Raw genomic sequence first — 20,417 nt, forward strand, 5'->3', positions numbered from 1 at the left:
TTTGATACTTTGTCAGAAATAGTTGCCCAGTGTACTACTGTGAAACTTCTGCCTTTCTACTAGTTAAAGCAGAACTGAAAGAATAGGCATATATACTACCTCTGCTGCCAAACTCTAACATACTGTGATTTTTTCAGAGCACTCTGGTATGACCCAGTCTATTACCCAACTTCTTGGCAACTGGATCCAACAGAGGGCCCAAACAGAGAGAGGCGCCGCTTGCAGAGGTGCTACCTGACTATTCCAAACAAGTACCTTCTCCCAGACAGGCAGAAACAGGAAGGTAATTATAACATCTTCTAAGAATACGTATCTGAATTGCAATGACTGCAAGTGCCTTATTATTTGTGGGGTTTTTATAGGTGTGATAAAAACTCCTTTATCTTATCTATTTGAAGACAAAACACATTCTTCTCACTCCTCTACTGTAAAGGACAAAGCTGCAAGTGAACATATAAGGTAAGGTTTGGGTGACATTTACCTTCCTTTCCCACCTTCTCCCATTCCAAAGAAACAGTCCTCACCTTTTTTATCAAAATAAACATTTTAAAAACCCAATCAAGTGAGATTAAACAAATGTCCAAAATGGTAAGTTTTTTGATATATTCTTAAGCAAAAGATTAGAGCTCCCAACATGTACATTTTGAGTCTTAAAGCAGTCCATCTCCGTGACTTAAAAAAATCAGTAAAAGCAAATACCATCTGGTGTGATGTGGGGATGTCACTTAGATATCTATGACAGGCAGTGCTACTAGATCTGGTAGGTCATTACATCATTGTTCAAAAGCAAATTGTGTTTCCTTCCTCTCTGCTTTCACCATTGACTCAACTCTGCTGTTGTGTCAATTTACCACCTATTGCTGGCACTAATACTACCTAAAATAACTCCAAAGAACACACAAAGAAATAAACACAAATACACTAATGTGCAAGTATCGGAAGTTGAGGTTCTGTTTTCTTTCCCTCCTTGGGATTTGAACCATTAGAGTCATAGTGTTGAAAAGTCTTTTGTCAACTGTAGCCTTTGAGGCTGTTAGTTTTAGGTATGTGCCAAAAGGTGCATAAATCCGTAAGAAATAATACACTTTAAATATTACAGAGTAAATCGAAGATGTATAAGTGTAGCACCTTCTAGAGAGACTGCTGGTGAACTGCTGTTAGGTAAGTAAAATTTTCAGTCCTCAGATATCCTTTTTGTCTAAGATTCTGCTGTATATATGAACTGGGCTGATTTTTTTTTTTTTTTTTTAAACTAATTGAGCTGTTGCCTGACTTCTTATGGGTTATATAGATCAGTTATGCGTTTCTTCGCTGCTGGTAGAATGAGTGCAGTTAAGTTTTAAAATTGCAGACCACTTGCTAACAGACGTAGAATGCTATATTCTGTTTCTGCCAAGTACTGTCTTGCCCAGGTACTATTCTTAGTATTCTTAACGCCTGGGCACTCTTCATATAACATTAAGATGCATTATACAAAGAGTAATATCATGTACCTGTTTGCAACTATTTTTTCCTGCAGGAAAATGTGGCATGTATTTTGTTGAAGACAATGCTTCAGACACAATTGAAAATTCGGTAAGCATGGGTGCATATTGTCCATCTTTAATTTTTCTGAACTATGACCACGAGTAGCTTTTGTCTACTGTCACTGAGATTGCCAGAGTACTATAGTTAGATGTCTCTGGTCCAGGCCAGCCAAACTGATTAATTTTGGTTCCGTGATGCTTCTCTTGCTCCTGGCTGTGGAATCAGTGGTGATATCAAAAAACAAGAAAGATGTGGGCCTGGGGCTGGGAGGGAATGAGGAGGGGGTGATGTGGGGAAGCTTCTGTGCCTTCCTGTCCATTGCTCTGAGTTCATCAGCGTACGTGTGCAGAGTTTGCTTTGGTCTGCACCTGAGTTGACTTGCCTTACTGGAAGCTGGAGCACTAGGAAGTACAGCAACTCACAAGTGTATGAATTGTGCTACAGCATCTAGTTCTTGAATTTTCCATTACATAGGATATTCCAGCTCCCCCCTCAGCCTGTACAAGAGAGGACTGTTTCATGGAGGAAACTGAAACTGACCTAATCCTTCTGATATACAAAGGCTCTGTTGTATTAAGTTTATACATCCAACAGACGTTTAAAAAAGAAAATAAAAAATCAATATATGGGTTATACTGTTGGAAGTCTTAAACTATTTTCAAGGAGCTCTTCCTTGCCCCCACTAAGCACACAGCTTAGTGTAGTTTAAGACGTTACCAGACATCTTGCTGCTTTGTCCTTCATAGAACTGTCAGATTTATGGATTCATGGCAAAGCTTTGCTCGCTCTGGTTGGTTGTCCAATATTTTATTTTAAGAGCCAGTGAAAGTATGGCATTGCGTGCTAGTGTTGGATAGGGAACTGGAGCAGCTGAGGAGCGTGCATGATGTTCTGCCTTGAGAGAAGTGGAGGGTGGGAAATGAAGAAAATCTCTACGATATCTTAAAGCATCACGGCAAAATTATATGCTGCATGGTTATAAACTGGCCCCATTGAAGGGTTTCTTGTTTGGAAAATCTAATATTTAAAACAACATTTTCAATTGCAAATTTTGCAGAGTTTTCATGGAGAAACTGAACCAGCATCATTTTCTTGGACCTATGAGGAAATTAAGGAAGTTCATAAGCGCTGGTGGCAGTTAAGAGACAATGCTGTGGAAATATTTCTAACAAATGGCAGAACTTTACTCTTGGCTTTTGATAATACAAAGGTAATGTGGCACTGATGGATAAAAATAGATCAAAGCATTTTGCTGTGTCTTCATAACATGTACATTCATGCATTAGTTTTTAAGAAGACACGTTGCATGGACTAATTAAATTCTGCTTAATACCTTTGAAAAAACTTTGCTCAGCTGGACTTCTAGACAAACACAATCATGTTGTAAAACACATCTCTGATGTATTAAGACATTAAAGAATCTTAGTAATACTAAACATTATTCCAATTCAGCAGAAACTTGTAAAATGAGAGAAACTTGCTAAGTCTTGGTAGTTTGAAGTTTTTTTTAACTTATATGATTAAATCTATGGTATTTTCTTCTAGGTCCGTGATGATGTGTACCACAACATCTTAACTAACAATTTGCCTAACCTTTTGGAATATGGAAACATTACTGCTTTGACCCACCTGTGGTGCACGGGACAGATTACTAACTTTGAATATCTGACTCATTTAAACAAACATGCAGGCCGTTCCTTCAATGATCTCATGCAATATCCAGTATTTCCTTTTATACTTTCTGACTACACCAATGAAACGCTGGACCTAAATGATCCATCAGTATATAGGTAATATGAAATGCTTGGAACTGGTTATTTCCAAATACTTGAACTGATTGTCCAGTATGGCTCTTTAACTTCATTGTACTAAACTGCACACATAATGAGTGGAACTATTCAGGGACAAGCCTCATCCATAATAACTTGGGCTTTTTACAATAAGCGGCTTCACTTTGGACATTTAAATTAAACGTGTAGTATTATGTGTGTGTATATTCAAAGGATGCTGTGATTTGGACTTACGTACTACCTTAATATGATATACATAGTCCACAGATTTAAATAAAAGCTATATGTTAAAATGTATGTGATTAAAGACTTTCAGGCCAATTACCAACAACTAAATAGAAAAGGAAATAATATTGTAAATTATTTAGCCAGTTACAAAATCATTAACTGTGAATAGATTCAAGTGAATTGTCCCACCCTAGTAAACTTGTGTTAAGCCAATTTAACATTTGTGTGCACAAAGTCTTTGCCTTTATATGATGCCTCTGATTTGACAGAGGCGCTTTGCGTTTGCTTGGCTGTTACTGTGTTATAGGGGTAGCCTGTGGATCTGAGTTTGCCTTTAGCGCTAACTAAAAGTGGCCTTTTTATTTTCTGAAGTCTCTTGTAAAGTGCTATTCAGTTTTGCTTTACCTTTTTATGATACTAAAGGTGTTATTCTTAATTGAATGGTGTGAACCAACATCTTTATAAAAATGACATAGATGTCAGTACTACTTCTGTTACAGAAATCTGGTCAAACCAATAGCTGTGCAATCTAAAGAAAAAGAGGATCGTTATGTGGATACTTATAAGGTAATTTGGATAACTTTTGCTTCTTGCCTTTTTCCTGTGTATAAATGATCTGGATGCTTTAATATTTCTAACATATGTTGGTGGGGGAAAAGAAGCCATAAATCCAGTATTTTAGGTCTGTGGAATTCTCACTTCCAGTATGCTGCGTTTCCTGGGAATTGTTTTATAACCTGCTTGGAACCTGTGTTTGTCTGTTCCTGTACCTGAAATTATTAATCAATTTAGTCTTTCCATGTGATACTGTTGAGGACATTAAATGGATATCTTCTTACATATGAATATAGATATATTTAAAGATTCCTAAAGATCAGGGAGATAACTTAGTTCAGTTTATTTGAAATTATTTTAGTGGGATTGTGGCTATTCTTTTTTGTTTTATAACAGAAAAGCTGTTTTCCCTCAAGTACTATATTTTAACATACCCTACTATGATTGCAGTGCTCTTTGATTTTTGCTCTTTAGAGTATTTTGAAGGGTGTAGAAAATAACATACCGGGGATGGAAAGTATCTGTAGCTGGACCTTTAAGCTTATGTCTATATCATGATGGCCTAGCGTATTACTTGCAGATTATTTTTTTCCATTTCGTATTGAAAAACCTGTATAATGGCTCTCTGGTGTTAGAAAACAAGAGGTGGGAGAGGAAAACAAAAGTAATAAATAATGAAAACCAGATCATTTAAACTGACTTAAGACTTTGATACCTAACAGGATTGTGAAAGCGATCACGTCTTTAGACACTTAAAATGTATTTGATTCCAAATCACTTTTAAATCTGTTCCTCTAAAAGTTCAAGTTTTATTCCTAAAAAAATTAGGCAAAGTCTTATTTTTGTTATTGGAATACATTCTAAGTAGGAGGCCGTGGTTTTTATTTTTTTTTCCCTACTATTTTTCTAGTATTTGGAAGAAGAGTACCGTAAAGGAGCAAGAGAAGATGATCCAATGCCTCCTGTACAACCATATCACTATGGATCTCATTATTCCAACAGTGGAACTGTGCTTCATTTCCTAGTTAGGCTGCCACCTTTTACTAAAATGTTTTTAGCCTATCAAGGTAAGGTTGCTTTTGCTTGCACTTCTTTCACATCTGGACCTTGTCCCAGTGATCCAGGAATACTGTACGTTACTCTGTTTAGGATAGTTTATCAATTCTAAGTAGCTGAGTTCAGTAAAATTAAATCTGGTATGCTTTCATATTAGACCCATTCTGAGATTATCTATCTAGACCATAAAGCTGTACATCTTATATTTTTGCCTTAGTGTATATATGTAGAATAAGAAGGTGACCTATATTTGACTTGTAGTCCATGTGTAACATGTAGTAATTGATGTAGAAGAATTCTAAATGTTCTCAGCTAACTGGAGAGCAGTTAACTTGAAGCTGCAGATGTGCAACTGTTATGGTGTCCATCATTGATGTAATAAATTCAGTTTGGATTTCTTTACAGATCAAAGTTTTGACATCCCAGACAGAACTTTTCACTCTACCAATACAACCTGGCGACTCTCTTCGTATGAATCAATGACTGATGTAAAGGAACTTATCCCAGAATTTTTCTACCTTCCCGACTTTCTAGTTAACAGAGAAGGTATACTAAGGATACCAAAACTACGTACTCATGACAGCTGTACAGTTGAGCCTATGGGTTGAAACTGAGAACATTTATAGCTCTTGACTGAATATGCTAAGCAGTAAACGTATGGGAGAAACTTGCAGTCCTGTTATCTAGGACTTAAGAGAAGCTTTTCTTATAACTATCTCAGAGGTGCAAAGGAGTTTCCTATTTGATTTTTTTTCCATTTGAATCAGTATGTACAGCATGAATTTGTTGGGGGGCAGGGGGAAGAGCTTGTTAATGGTGCTGCTTTGTTGATCAGCAATCACTGTGCTTAATAGTTAGCTTTCATAGAACCCTGTAAAGACCTTTTTGAAATTGCTGTCAGCTAAAATGTTGGAACACTTACTCCCCTGTTTCTAGGTTTTGATTTTGGAGTACGTCAAAATGGTGACAGAGTTAACCATGTCAATCTTCCACCCTGGGCTCGTAATGATCCTCGTCTATTCATCTTGATTCATCGCCAGGCTTTGGAGTCTGACCATGTTTCCCAGACAATCTGTCACTGGATTGACTTGGTGTTTGGTTATAAGCAAAAAGGCAAGGCCTCTGTTCAGGCTATTAACGTCTTTCATCCTGCAGTAAGTATTTGTTAAGCACTGTGTGTGTGTGTTGTATTTAGGAATTTAATGGGGGAAAGTTCCTCTTACATGCTTGGAAAACATCCAGCATTGAAGCAAGATTCTTTGCTCCCTGAAATGTAGAAGAGTAAGAAAAGGCTTGAACCATTTCAGTGCAGAAAACTGCTAAGATCCCAGGGATTGTTGTGACACTTGGTGAATTTGCTTTCATCTTTCTTTCCTTGAGATAGCTATGGGGGGGAACAGGTACAGAGGTTAGACTTTCTGGGTAGTTTTTTGCAGTGGTGTACAGGTATTCTGTTTATACCTGCTCCTATCTCATTCAAACACGTAGCTTTTGATACGATTAAAATAGTTCTATTTTTCCCGAGCTCACTATTTGTGTTCTTCCTTTCATGTACATCTTGGCTTCTCCCTCTAATGAGCCCTTTCTCCTCCAGTAAATTCAGTTTCAAATAAATCTTCATTTAATGTAAAGAATTCAGAGTTTCATTACTTAATTTTAACACGAATATCTTAGACTGTGTTCTTTAGCTTCAATCCTTACTATCAAGGTTTGCTGAGCCAGGCAGTCCTGGTTTCAAATGCATTCAAATGTGTTCTTTGTGTTTAGTGTTCATTCTATAGCTGGAAGAGGTAATAAAGCAGTAGTGCTTGGCAGTGGTGCCTTTTTCTTTTCAAGTAGCCATCCAAATGCTTTTCCTTTTTTGTGCTGAAATATTGATTTAGTTACTACCTTTAACTTCAAATCTTAAGTTTGTGGGAGCATGTTTATTGTTTCTTAAAGTGAAAAGTCAAGGCCTTTGTCAGTGTGACTGAGGAAGAGTATGTGGTACACAATTAGAGACGTGAAAAAGATAAGCAGAGGAAAGAAAATAATTTCCACTCTTCTGAAATATGAAAGTTCTTCCTCCCACCCCATCCCACACTAGACCTTTAATCCATTAATTAAAAAGAGTACAGAAAACAAACTTTTACAATTGTTTGTTAATCATCAGCAAGTGATCTGGTTTGTACAGATTAGTAAAGGTCTACTAAGAAAACCTCTTTGACAGAAACTAATCACGCAATGCGTGTAGGAGCAGCCTCACGTGATAAATCTTAGTGGTAGTTATCTCCAGTAAAGAACTGGTGACAAGGTTACTGTTCTCAGTGGCTCTTCAGTCAGCAGAGCCATTGTGGGATGGCTTCTGGTCCAAGTCTTAACCAAACAACTGAATAGCTTGCCTCTAAATTTGTGTGCATATGTTGAGAAATCTTTACCAAAGACAAACTGGACAAGCTTATTCTTGCCTCCCATCTTTTGTTTTTTTCCTCTCTAGACCTATTTTGGGATGGATGTTTCCGCTGTTGAGGATCCTGTTCAGAGAAGAGCCCTTGAAACAATGATAAAAACATATGGGCAAACACCTCGCCAGCTGTTCCATGCAGCTCATGTGAGCAGACCTGGATCCAGGCTTATCATGGAAGGAGAACTTCCTGCTGCCATGGGATTACTAGTGCAGTTTGCTTTCAGAGAAACCAGAGAACACACTAAAGAAATAATATATCCAGTATGTCACTTTGGTCTGCAAGATGCTTTCATTAACATTCATATGCTGTAATTACTGTGTCCTTATGTTTACAGTTTCCTTCCTAAAACTGCAACTTACTACCCATGTGGTACTGTAAAGAAAACACACAAAACTAGTGAAGTGATAGTGAAAATTATTTTATGCGTTTGTGATATATTTTGTGTCAACCAAGATAAATTCAGATCTTAGTTTATAGCAAATAAGTGTTGGAAATTCAAATTTCATTCAATGATGAATTCTGAAATCTGTGTGCAAACCTATAGTAGGTAAACACATACTGTATTTTCTTCCATCCTCAACTTTTTAATTGTTTGTGGGACAGTTCAGATTTCTCCACTTCAAATACTTGCTTTCCCTAAAGTCCAGTGAGAAACTAAATCCGTGCATTTAAAGAAATTGGTAGTTTTCACTACACTGCAATGAGCTGCCAACTTACTACCTTAGCTTTTAAAGAAGTGGGAGAACTCCCTTAAAGCTAATAGTGTAGCTGATGATAGTACAGTGATTCATACTTGTCTCTCTAGTATTTTTAGAATACTTCAGCAGTCCTTACCATGTGATTGCTTATGAGGATGTGATATGAATGATTCTCCCGTACTAATTAAACAATATTTTTCTAAAAACTTTTTGCCCCCTTTTAATTTGAATCGTATTTGTGTTTGTTTTAGAGTCCACTACCATGGATTAAAGGCTTGAAGTGGGGAGAATATGTTGGTTCCCCGAGTGCTCCAGATCCTGTTGTCTGCTTTAGCCAACCACATGGAGAAAGGTTTGGCTCTCTCCAGGCTCTGCCAACTAAAGCCATCTGCGGTTTGTCCCGCAAGTTTTGCCTTTTGATGATATATAGCAAGGAGCAAGGTATAAATTTGTGCTTTTTCTCTCCACACACAATACATGTGAAAATGAACCATAAAAAATTTAAATCTAATGCTATTGTTATTCTCCAGCAAACTTCCCAAATTTAATTACTTTTGCTGAAGACTGATTTATAAATCCAGTAACAGCTTCCGCATGGGTGGTATCTTTCCTGGAGGCTGGATTTTACTTGTAATTTTCAAAACTACATAGAGGCATCCTGTAATTAAGTTGATATTTTTCATTAAAGTGACTGAAGAATGAGGATTTAAATTTAGAACTTGCCAGCAGATTGAGTCGAAGAAGAACTGAAGAACAGTTAAACAAAACATGTTGCAACAGAAAGGAGAATTAAAGGAATGGTTTTTAGAGACAGAGAATGAGGAAAGTTATCAATAAAAAGCAGAGGTGAAGGATTTTCTGCTTTCAGATAAACTCCCTGGAGGGATTCTTACTGACAATGTACAAACAGGTTCTTGTACTCTTCCTTTGTTTTCTAGATAAAAAAAACCTAGTGAAGGTTTTTTTTAAAAATTACCAGCTTCACAGTTAGTCAGCAAAAATAAGTAACGTTCTCCTCAAAATTATGAACAATCATTCCTCTAGCTGGGAAGTATTGTCAGCTTCTTCCCCTTTTCTCCACTCCCAATAGGTGCAACATTTCTTCAAAAAAGCTTTGTCCAGGTTGCAAGCTGGTTGGAGAAAATGTTTATGTTAAACATGGAGAATGTTTACCTAGTCTCTGAAAACTTGTGTGTTTATGCACATTTTGTGTTTATAGCACATTAGAGATAAAGCCATAGCCTAACAGAAAATATCCTACTTTGAAACTTTGGGATTGTTTGTATTCTAGCTTGTGGTAAAACATGGATCTGAGGTTTTTATTGTTGATTATCAAAGTGATCAACTCTTTGGTTGCGTATGTGACACAGTATTATGTTGTCTTTCAGGTGTGAGAAGCATGCACAGTACTGACATTCAGTGGTCAGCTATCCTGAGCTGGGGATATGCAGATAACATTTTACGACTGAAAAGCAAACAAAGTGAACCTCCAGTAAACTTCATACAGAGTTCACAGTTCCATCAGGTAAAAATACCCATCTGTTGGTCTCCAATTTAATATTGCTAGTTTAAATAGTGGCCTGACTTGGCAGTAGATACTCTTGCTTTCGTTTTTCTTGGAGATGAGCATCCAAACAGAACTGGTTTTAATCTGTTTTATTCTCCTTTGGAACATGTTCCTCATTGCTCCAGTGTATTTTGCTCCTGGATGTGTACCTGTACTAGGTAAAGATCCCTTAGGAACGTATTTGATTTTTGTAGTTTTTCCCTCCTATGCAATATTGGTGTGGATTTATAAAAGCTTATCTTCTGCGCCAAGAAAAATGAACACAAGAAAGAAAACTATAGATGTCTCACATCAGAAGCAGGACTCCACTGTAATTTAGGATTCCTTTGAAAAAGATGGTCCAAAAGATTGTTTGGGAACACTACATAATCTGTTACACTCCAATGGTTGGTGAGATTCTGCCAAAAAGATTTTGGCTGATGATTTGGCTGTAGATCTAGAAGTCTGCAGTAGTGACTGTTCTTTAGCTGTGAATTCTAAGCTACACAGTTCCCTCTTTACTGTAGTTTCTGAGGTAATAGCAAATCTGACCTAAAGCAGCTATATTTTAACTCTTGGATTTCTTTAGCTTAAGCATTTTACATGGCTTTTCTTAGGATAACCAATAAAGAATCAGTTTGACCAAATGTTATGACATAATGAAAACAGCAGTTAGAATAGTTGCTGTTCTAAATTTTTCTGGCTTTCTTTTGTCTTTCCAAGGTAACAAGTTGTGCTTGGGTGCCAGACAGTTGTCAGCTGTTCACAGGTAGTAAATCTGGTGTCATCACAGCATATATGAACAGATTCACTAGCAATACGGTAAGTTCCATTGGACAGGACTTACATTTCAGGATTTAGCTGTATTCACTGTTACAGTCTTTTCTTTTTTTTTAACACAAAAAGTGAGAAAAGGGGAATACGTTATATTCAGGACAACTGCTAAAAAGATGAAGTGCTCATTTAGTATTTATTTTTGAAGGATCCTCTTTAACATTTTAAAATAGATTTATCAGCATGTTTATTTGTGGGTTTTTCTTAAGCTGTTGTTCACATACTGCTAGCTTTTAGTCAGCCTTCATCATCTGGGTGCACAACTGATTACACATAAAGCACTGACTGGATTCAGGCTAGGGCTTGGAATTGAAGCTCTCTGGCACAATGAAGCTCCCTATGTTAAGGAGTAACTTTTTCTGTGAAGGAGACAGAACCTTTCAAAGCCTTAACTGAAATTGTGGAATTCATTTCCACAAAGCAAATAACCTTTCAAATGCAGAAGGCACTTACACTGTAGAGAGCCGGGACGAGATCTCTGACAGCGTATATAAAAACCACTAAGCCTCTTCACTTTGTCATATTCCCCAAGGGGAAAAGCTGTGAGGAGAAAAGTAACTCGCGTTGCTTAATGCATTAGTGAAAGGTACTGAGATACTGGTAGGAATTGCCCTGACACTATATGGTTATAAGCATGGTATGAAAACACAAACAGAACTCCAAATTCATCTTGTGGTTCAGACTGAGTTTTTGAGCTTCTGTCTGACCTTCTCCAGCAGTAACTTACACTCTTCATAGGTTTAACAAAGAGTTTGTAACTTCCTTGACAGGTCATTTCAGGTGTGTCTATAGGATTACCCCTAGCACCAAATAAACTGATTTCTCAAATTTAGCTTGCTACAGATACAGGTATTGGCAAACATTTGTAGTATTGTACTGTTGATGCTCTTGAATCCTGACATTTAGCATGGACTAGAAGGAACTTGGTATGATCTGCTATGCCTACCCAGTTTCCAGTTTTCAACAGTGGCAAACAGCAGATGCTTAGACGGAGAAGAACGCAAACATAAAGTGGTTTCTTCCTTGGATTTCTTACAGTTTCTAATGATCTGCCACTCGGACTTCCTGAGCTCGGCAGCACTACAAGTTTAAAAAATGAAATAGAACTTGAAGCCTGCAAGCCTCAATTAGTTGGAACTGAAGTCAGGCACCTTAACAGCTCACCAGAATACTGAGCTTGTAAATAACCTGTTCTGAGATTTGAATTCTAGATAAATTTTCTTTTTTAGGTACTAAACCAGAAATTTAATATACCCGGCTTCTGCAATGCTAAAAAGAAACTCCAGTAGTGGGATTATGATTTTCAGTTCCCTGTATTTCCTAGAAACAAGAGGTTTAGTTTGGTGTGTTAAGTTTTTTGGGTTTGTTTTTTTAGCTGCACAGATGTTGTCTTTGAGACCATCTTTGCTGAATTTCTCAGCACTGACAGTTTTACATGCCCCAGGCAGACTGACCTTGCGCCAATTTTGTAGCTCCTGTTGTTGAGTAAGTTACCCAAGTCAGAGCTGCAGGGAATGCAAATGTGCTTCCTGGCATCTGTTCTGTATGCATCTTGTCAGCTGTTCCGTGATAAAGTGAACAGCTTGTTATAATGCTGTACTTGAAATATGAATAGTTTGCCCTGTTTCACATTTATATAAATTCAGTGCATGGGCATAAAACAGATATCATGTTGTTAATTGGATATGGGAATTCAAAGGCATGCTGTCAGAATTCAAAAATACCTCAGTGTTGTACTTCAGATGCTCTATTTTTCCTAACCTTCGTTTAAGATGATTAAAAAAACTAATGAAGCACTGCTTTAAAACTGTCATCTATCTTGACAATAAGTCATACCTTCAAGAAAATCTCAACCAAGGTTTTCTGGTTGTACAAATTACTCCAGCCTTCACTTGCTGACCATTAAACTTGTCTTGCAAACAGAAAGAGAGCACTTTAATAATCTGAGTAAAACTAGGCAGTGATCTTTTAAATTCTTCACTCAAGTGCTGTAGGTGATTATTTCAGGTAATCAACAGAACTGCTGTTTAAAGGTGGATACATACCTGCATGTTTTTCCCATCTAGATACTATTTTAGTGGTTGTCATCTAAAAGGAAGTGGGAAGTTAAAAAGGGATGGTATTTTAGGCATGAGGTAATTATTTTATAATTGATTAGACCTTAATACAGTTGGTGCTAAAATTCCAGCCTGTCTCATTACAATGTTGCTACAATACCCCAGTGAAGAATCAATAAACCATAGCTATTAGTGCTATAGAGTGAAGCTGCTAAAGGTGAATCCTGCTTTTCAATTCAGGTGTTGAAGTGCAGATCAACAGCAAACACTTAAAGGAAGTGGAAGGAGCAATAGTAAAAGGTTTATTAAATCAGTTTTCTTCAGAAAATCAGAAGTCTTGATAGTTGCTGTTATGGAAAAAAATGGTACAACTCTTCTCTCTAAACGGAGCAATGATTAAAGAAGGATCTGCATATGTGAGATGTCATTCTTAAAACAGTGTGATAACTGGATACTTTAATACTTGACTGACTTGGATGAGATGCTCAGTAGCAAGAGCAAAATGGCAGGTCTTCCTGTTCTCAAAGGGTATTGACTTTTGCAATATTACATAGATTATAGTGTCCCTTTTAGCACGGAAAGGCATGTCAATTTTTCTACAAACTCCATATTAACTCTACAAATTCCATATTAAGCATATGTATATTTTTATCTTGTCTGTTTCTACTTCAAAGCTTTTTGGAGACCTGTATGCATCCTGTATCCTCATACAAAAATGGAGACAATGTGCTCTGACATCTGTGAGGAAACAAGCAGAAATATGTTCATTTTTTTTAACAAAGATTCTAATCTCTCTACAGCAGATTGTCTTAATTAAAATATTAGTATTCTGATTAAGCATCTCCTTCAACTTAACAGTTTTCAGGAGGCCTGAATCATTTCAAATGATAGAACTTGAATAATAAGTGTCATTTGGTGTTAAATTTGCTGCTTTAATTTTTATCTAGCAGTTTCTATATTTAAACCTGATTTCCTGCATATTTTTCCAACTTGGAATCACCGAAGGACTTGGCACTATCTTGAGGAATTCCCAGTAATTTACTGTACACCGAGTGTACACTGCTGAGTTGAGTTTTCCTTCTGTTTCCAAGTGCTTTCTCTAAACGCTAAAATATTGAGGACTGTCATGTAGAAATAGCAGTCTTGCAGAAAACAAATCAGCTGATTTCAAGGCGTGTAACTGAGAAGTTGTACAATAGCTGTTCATTTTGGTTCACTGGACTACATCAAAATGTTTGCTTAGTCTAAAGTACTGGAAGCAAAAATTGGAACATTTATGATATGTATTGCATATCACACTATAAAGCATTAAACACTAAAGCAATAACAACATTGCTAAACATTGAAAGCAATGGGAACCATTTTTTTTTTAAATCTAAGAATTAAGCTTGTCCCTAGGCTTATCCTCTTCACAAAAAGGCTTTTCTTTTAAATTATTTTTGTGAGAGTCTGTGTTTTATTTTGCTGTTTTTCAGCCTTCAGAGATAGAAATGGAGTCTCAAGTCCATCTGTATGGTCACACAGCAGAAATAACAAGCTTATTTGTGTGCAAACCATACAGTATAATGATAAGTGTCAGCAAAGATGGAACCTGCATCATATGGGATTTGAACAGGTACAAGTATATATGTAACTTTTCCAATGGCTTTCTTTTAAATGCCCATTTTCCAACTTTTGGGGTATCTTTACCCTTTTAAAGTTAACTGAATTTGTTCTACGTGTATCTTAATGCGAAGTCACACCCTTACTGTTTTTTCCTATGAAGGGAGCTAGAATTCTAGAATGAATATGAAAAATACTATAATCATGCAAAATGTTGATTGAAATTAATATAACTCTTAAATATTTTCCTCAAAGAAAACTTTCCGTGCTTGAATTCGAACTTTAGGCTTGTTCTCTTTATTTTTTTCAGGCTGTGCTACGTCCAGAGTCTGGCTGGACACAAGAGTCCTGTGACGGCAGTTTCGGCCAGTGAAACAACTGGTGATATTGCAACAGTTTGTGATTCAGGTATATTTGGCAGTCAAGAAAGCTATTTTGACTTGCAGACCAAATAAATCATGAGACTTGCTATTATATTAGTTACTGAGTGTGTGTTAATCATCTGAGTATGCATTGGATCAAATAGGAGTGGTGGTGGTTTTTTTTACGTAGTAACATAAATTTCTCCAGTAATAACTAGACAGCTGTTTGAGTAAAATGTAGAGATAAAAAAAGTAACAGGTTGATCTCTCTATAAAAAGTCTTGAAATTTCAACAGATTCCTGGGAGACCAAAATTCTGTGAAGCTTTCATTTTAACAGGGATTTGTTGTCAAAGGTACAGTTCTTCAGGGGAGTACACTGTATTACAGAGCAACAGAATTTTTGTTATTCACTCTCTCACTTTAAATGCTTCCATATACCCAGAAGCAAACACAGATTTGCTGAGCTATTCACTAGCTTAAAGTGAAGAGGAATAACAGCTATACTAAAGCAGAAAAAGTAGATATTTGTATTAGGGCTCCTACAGAAGGAAATAATTCTCTCCCATCTTATTTTAAAGCAGGTTTTTATACTGTCTTGTTTTCCACATAACGCTGTCATCCAGAAACAGTACAAAGACCTATCTGAGCAGTGATTTTTTGAGTATTTTAGAAATGGGGATGCTCATTGACTCGAAGATTGACTATGTGCTACAGTGCTGTGTATTGGGAAAGCAGGGCAAAGTCAGAGACCTCACACCATTTTGCTGGCTCTAAGGGCCTGTGTGTATTGTGTTAACTCGAGACTGAGGGTGAAATAGGCTCCATCTAAATGACAGAGTATTGTTCCATTGATCCAAAGAGGTACAGAATAAGAAAGAAGAGAGCTTAACTTTGTTTATTCATATTGTTAGAAGACAGTTATTGACCCAGTTCTCACTTTGGGCCAATTTTCTTTCTCTCTTGCCTTGAGTAAGAAAGGTTTTACATACTGCAGTATCTTTTAGCCACCTTCTCTCACTCTAGTCCTCCACAGACTGAACTGAAATGAATACTGTTCCAAATCTGAAGGAAAAAATAAAAAAAAAGGTAAAATCGCACAGTCTATAGTATTAAAGAACAAGGGGAAATTATTTCAGAAACCCTGTATTTAGGTTTTAAACTTATATGGAGACTTTTAACTCCATTCCTGTTGCTCACAGATCAATTTATCTTTTCTGGAAAAGACTGTATTCTTTTTTAATTGGTAAGAGACGTGAGTTTCAAGCCCTTTTAAGACAAAGCAGTAGCCGGGTTATTAGTTCTTTGATAGAATCAAATAATCCCAGGTAAACAGGTAAGATAACTGTGCTTGCTACTTCTAAGTATTTTGCTTAAAATGCAAGCCAAGGTACAAGAACTCATTGTTTAAAGTGGATAGTATGAATTCCCTCTTAGTGCTTCCCTGTTAGTACAAAAAAATTGGTCATTAAAAGTAAATTCATATAATGTTTTGTAAGTGCAATGTTCCATAAAGATGAAGCGATGTCTTCTAAATCACTGTAGTAGCTTGGTGGTTTGCATGCTCCCTGTCACAAAAGGAGGGAAGAGTTAATTGTTCACACATCACTCAGTCATTTAAACCTTCTGATCTTTCAAGAAGTTCAATTCTTTAACACTTAAAGATTCTGCTGCATAGACCTAGCTGTAGTCTAGATTTATTTTTTTAATACTGCCATGCTATGTTCTGTTGCAGTTGGAGGGGGCAGTGATTTGAGACTTTGGACAGTTAACGGTGATCTCGTGGGACATGTGCACTGCAGGGAAAGTATTTGCTCTGTTGCTTTCTCTAACCAGCCTGAAGGAGTGTCTGTCAACGTGATTGCAGGGGGGCTTGAAAATGGAGTTGTAAGGTAAGCATTTGAAACTTCATAACTTAGGCTCACAGTTTCAGAGTATGTAGCCAAACATCATGCTGATAGTGGGCTTTAAAGAAGGTGGGCAAGCTGTTGGTCAGATTCCAGTCTTAGTAGTTGCTAAACAGGTTATGTTTATCATTTAAATACTTGTAAAATTAAATATGAAGAAAAATTAATCTTACTTTCAGACTGTGGAGTACGTGGGACTTGAAGCCAGTACGAGAAATAACATTTTCGAAGTCAGCCAAACCTATTGTAAGGTAAAAAGATCTTAATTATACCATAAATGGATGTTACTCTTGGGGGGAGGGAGGAGAAGCAACAGAACCCCCAAAAACCCACAACAAAGTAGCCTTGAGTATTGAATGTGGATTTGACATGAGAACAGGAGGTAAACACCCATGTCTAAAAAGAGCAATGCAATCCTACTAATTATTCATGAAAGCAAAATGAGCACAAGTGTACTGTATTTGTAATGACAGTAATAACTAGGTTCTGCTGCTGGCAGATAGAAATTAGCAGGATTCCCTTGAGAGCTGAACAATAGCTACTCTTCTTATTCTTAAGTTTAATATTTTTTTCCCAGAATCTGTGTAAAAATCATGAGATAATATTAACTTTTTCAGACTTAAATAGACAGATGGTTTTTTTTCTCCCTCAGAAATAAATGAAAACACATTTTCCCTGGTCATTTTTTTTCTGATGCTGGAGGGAAATGGTGGAGAAAGGGAGTAAAGGAAACTCAGAGGAGCCTGGAAGCTGCCATTTTGGAATGCTTGTGTAATTTTCTTTGAGTCTCCTTGATGATTTATATAAGCAGAATTATTTTCATGCCAAAGTGTTTTCAGAACACAGTCAAAGGATTGAGTCTTTGATATCCCCAGTGGTACAGTACCCTGCACAGAGGTCTTAGTTTTATGCCAAATTTTTATCATTTTAATGTTAGCGTAGTAACAAATTACTCTGAAAAAAAATTTTGACCATTGCTGGAATATAATTTTAAACCCAAACCAATAATTACCATTTTTAGCAACAAAAAAAAACAGCTTCTGACAACAGTTATTGTCCTTCTGTTACCTCCTTTAAGAAGCATATTTCACAAAGCTTGTTGATAATGATTTAGTAGCTATTGAATAATTTAAAGTTTCCTGCTTAAATGAGACAGAAAATGGATGCTGACCTTCACGCTCTCTAACATTACACGTGGCATAGCTGGAGGGCTTTACTACTGTTATCGCTTAAGAAATGCCCAGCTGAACAACAGTCCTGTGCTGTGCCATGAAATCTGATGGATTTAGTTTCTGCTTTTGTCAGCAGCAAGTTCAGAGGGCACTGAGTTCTGCTGCTGAACAGCCTTCCTTTCAGTAGAAGGGGCAGCCCAGGGAAAGAGCCAGGATGCTGCTACTGAGCCTGCCCTTTTCTTTGGTGCTGCAAAGAAATGAGCACTACACTGCACAGCGTGTTGAAGTGCCCGGCAAAGCTGTAGTTCAGCCTTTTTGCTTATTGAAATGAATAAGCAGGTAAATGCAAACATATTAGCATGTTAATGTACTTACTAGGTCTTGCCTGAGAGCTAATCTTTGTTAGCTATACTCTTATGGATTTTTTTAATGTCTTCTACCATTTTAAATAGCCAAACCTGATATAAAAATAGATTGTCTTCTTGTTTTTCAGCCTTACATTTTCCTGTGATGGGCATCACTTGTTCACAGCTAATAGTGATGGAAATGTTATAGCTTGGTGTCGCAAGGACCAGCAGCGCTTGAAGTTACCCATGTTCTATTCATTCCTGAGCAGCTACGCGGCTGGGTGATGACTATTTTTGCTGCTAACTCATGTCTCTGCACTTTAAATCCAAAATAGATCATAGAATCTCATATTTAACTGGATTTTGAAGTCCTTTGAATGTCTCTAGAATGACTGACCAGGTTTTTATAAAGATCAGTCTAAGGTGGTTGTAAAATTGCATAAGTGCATGCACAAACCTGAAGCATATCCAGGTCACCAGGAAGCTCTGGTCATATACTCCAATACCAGCAAAGTGACTCATAAATGCTCTAACATACAAGTCAAAATGCTGCAATATAAAACATAATAGTACTTTTTTAATCACTTCTTGGACAGAAGTATTAAAAAAAATGATAATGCTTATTCCCCCTCTTATGTTGTAAAATATCAGCAGTGTAAAGTTCTGTAAATATCTATTAAAATGTCAGCATATGTATATCTGATTAGTTGAGTGTGGGATAGTTAGCTCTGGGATAAGCAACCCAAAATTTAAAAATCCAAGACCACTTAAAATTGCTTTTTTTGAGAAGCAAAAAACTTAGTAGGTGCTTTTTGCACCATTTTATGGTATTATAATGCTAAAAAATTAACTTCCGTTATCTTTATATTTGTAACTTTTGCCATCTTCTCTGTTAGTGTAATAGTCTTTACAAAAGGCAAAAATAAAATACGTGTCTTAGTGATGGGTGGATACCTCCTGGCATCATGAAGCAATAGTTAGATCATGTTTTGTTTTGTTTTTTTTTTAATGTAGTGTTAACTCCCTAACTTTGTAACAACCAGCTATTGCAATTCTGTGGCAGAATATATATATATTATGTACACACACAGCTTATCTTCCAGAGCGCTAAAAAAAGGTGATAAAGGCAGCACAGATGTGTGCCTGTTCTAGTTTCATTGAAGCTCAATACACTGTAAAATGTTTGAATCTAACTGCTTGAATAATCAATGTTCATAGGCATCAGATGATTTGGAAAAGAGTTTACACAGATACACTGTGCAAATACGTTATTTATTCCTAGGTGCTATTTTTGAGGGGAGAAAAAATAAGCCTCGTTTGTGAAAGGCTTAAATCTGAATTCTTAAGCCAGATCAAAAATTAACATTTCAGTTGATGGATTTGAAGACCTCTAAACCTGACTCAGTGAGTGAGTGCCTACTAGTCATGCGAGTGGTAAAACAAGAATGCTACACAAGTCTGATGCACTTACATTTTTCATTTAAATTGCTTTGCTTTTTCATCTGACACGTTCCGCTATTGCCATACAGATGAACTGCTGTATCTTCTCATGTTTAAGGTTCATCTGCCTTCAAAACACTTATATGAAACTGTCAAGTTGTGATGAAGATGACATACTTACAAGAAATCTTTATACTTCTTTTGAAAATTCCAGTCTTTGGAAATTCTTGAAACTTTGTGATTGAAGAAGTTTTCAAACTAGAAAACTTAAGAAAAATATTCTCCTAGTCCATGACACACAGGCTGATCTTTGATTCAATTAAGCAAATGACTACATACTGTATGAACTGAGTTTTCAACTGCATATATTGTAGCAGCATTGTATGGGATGGCTTTAGTCATGTTTTTCACTGTCTAGATGTTAATGTAAGGTCCAAATACAGACTGAAAAGCTTCCTGGCTCATGTTTAAGTGATGTGCTTTATTTAAAGGAAAGAAATACAAATATTGTGGTTTTGGGGTGCTTTTGTGCTCCCTGGTTTTGGGATGTTGCTCACAAAGGCTTATTTTTATAAAGTAGAATTCCATTTGTTAAAAATCAATATGCAAAATTGCTGGCCTTGTAAAGAGTGCAATATTATATATTTTTATGTAAAAGTAAAATGATTTTTTGAAGTAAGGAATATTTATTCAGCTTAACATTCTGGAACTATTAAAACAACATTGCAATAGTATCTGTGCATGATGTACTGAAATTTCCTGTAAATGTCACATTTCACACTGTCTTTGTATATACACTGTCACATTGTTGGGTAATAAACAGATCTTTGTATCAAATTCTTTGATATTA

General features: G+C 36.5%; 1 protein-coding gene across 2 annotated transcripts in view; it reads left to right on the top strand.

Moving 5' to 3' along the window:
• The window catches only part of LYST (lysosomal trafficking regulator), a 68,075-nt gene extending 47,658 nt beyond the window's left edge, over positions 1–20,417 (top strand). The window contains exons 34-52 of one of the 2 annotated variants that reach the window (XM_014951007.1): positions 138–283; positions 363–459; positions 1,100–1,161; positions 1,520–1,575; positions 2,585–2,737; positions 3,073–3,317; positions 4,046–4,112; positions 5,011–5,167; positions 5,562–5,702; positions 6,093–6,310; positions 7,633–7,863; positions 8,553–8,742; positions 9,690–9,826; positions 10,571–10,669; positions 14,214–14,353; positions 14,651–14,748; positions 16,437–16,593; positions 16,788–16,859; positions 18,274–20,417. In XM_014951007.1, the coding sequence (XP_014806493.1) occupies positions 138–283; positions 363–459; positions 1,100–1,161; positions 1,520–1,575; positions 2,585–2,737; positions 3,073–3,317; positions 4,046–4,112; positions 5,011–5,167; positions 5,562–5,702; positions 6,093–6,310; positions 7,633–7,863; positions 8,553–8,742; positions 9,690–9,826; positions 10,571–10,669; positions 14,214–14,353; positions 14,651–14,748; positions 16,437–16,593; positions 16,788–16,859; positions 18,274–18,412 (2,605 nt within the window). In that variant the 3' untranslated portion in view covers positions 18,413–20,417. Of the gene's footprint in view, positions 1–137; positions 284–362; positions 460–1,099; positions 1,162–1,519; positions 1,576–2,584; positions 2,738–3,072; positions 3,318–4,045; positions 4,113–5,010; positions 5,168–5,561; positions 5,703–6,092; positions 6,311–7,632; positions 7,864–8,552; positions 8,743–9,689; positions 9,827–10,570; positions 10,670–14,213; positions 14,354–14,650; positions 14,749–16,436; positions 16,594–16,787; positions 16,860–18,273 lie in introns of those variants that run through there. The other variant, XM_014951008.1, reaches the window with a different exon arrangement.

This window comes from Calidris pugnax, unplaced genomic scaffold, assembly GCF_001431845.1.
Source record: "Calidris pugnax isolate Ruff unplaced genomic scaffold, ASM143184v1 scaffold24, whole genome shotgun sequence".
NCBI lineage: Eukaryota > Metazoa > Chordata > Aves > Charadriiformes > Scolopacidae > Calidris > Calidris pugnax.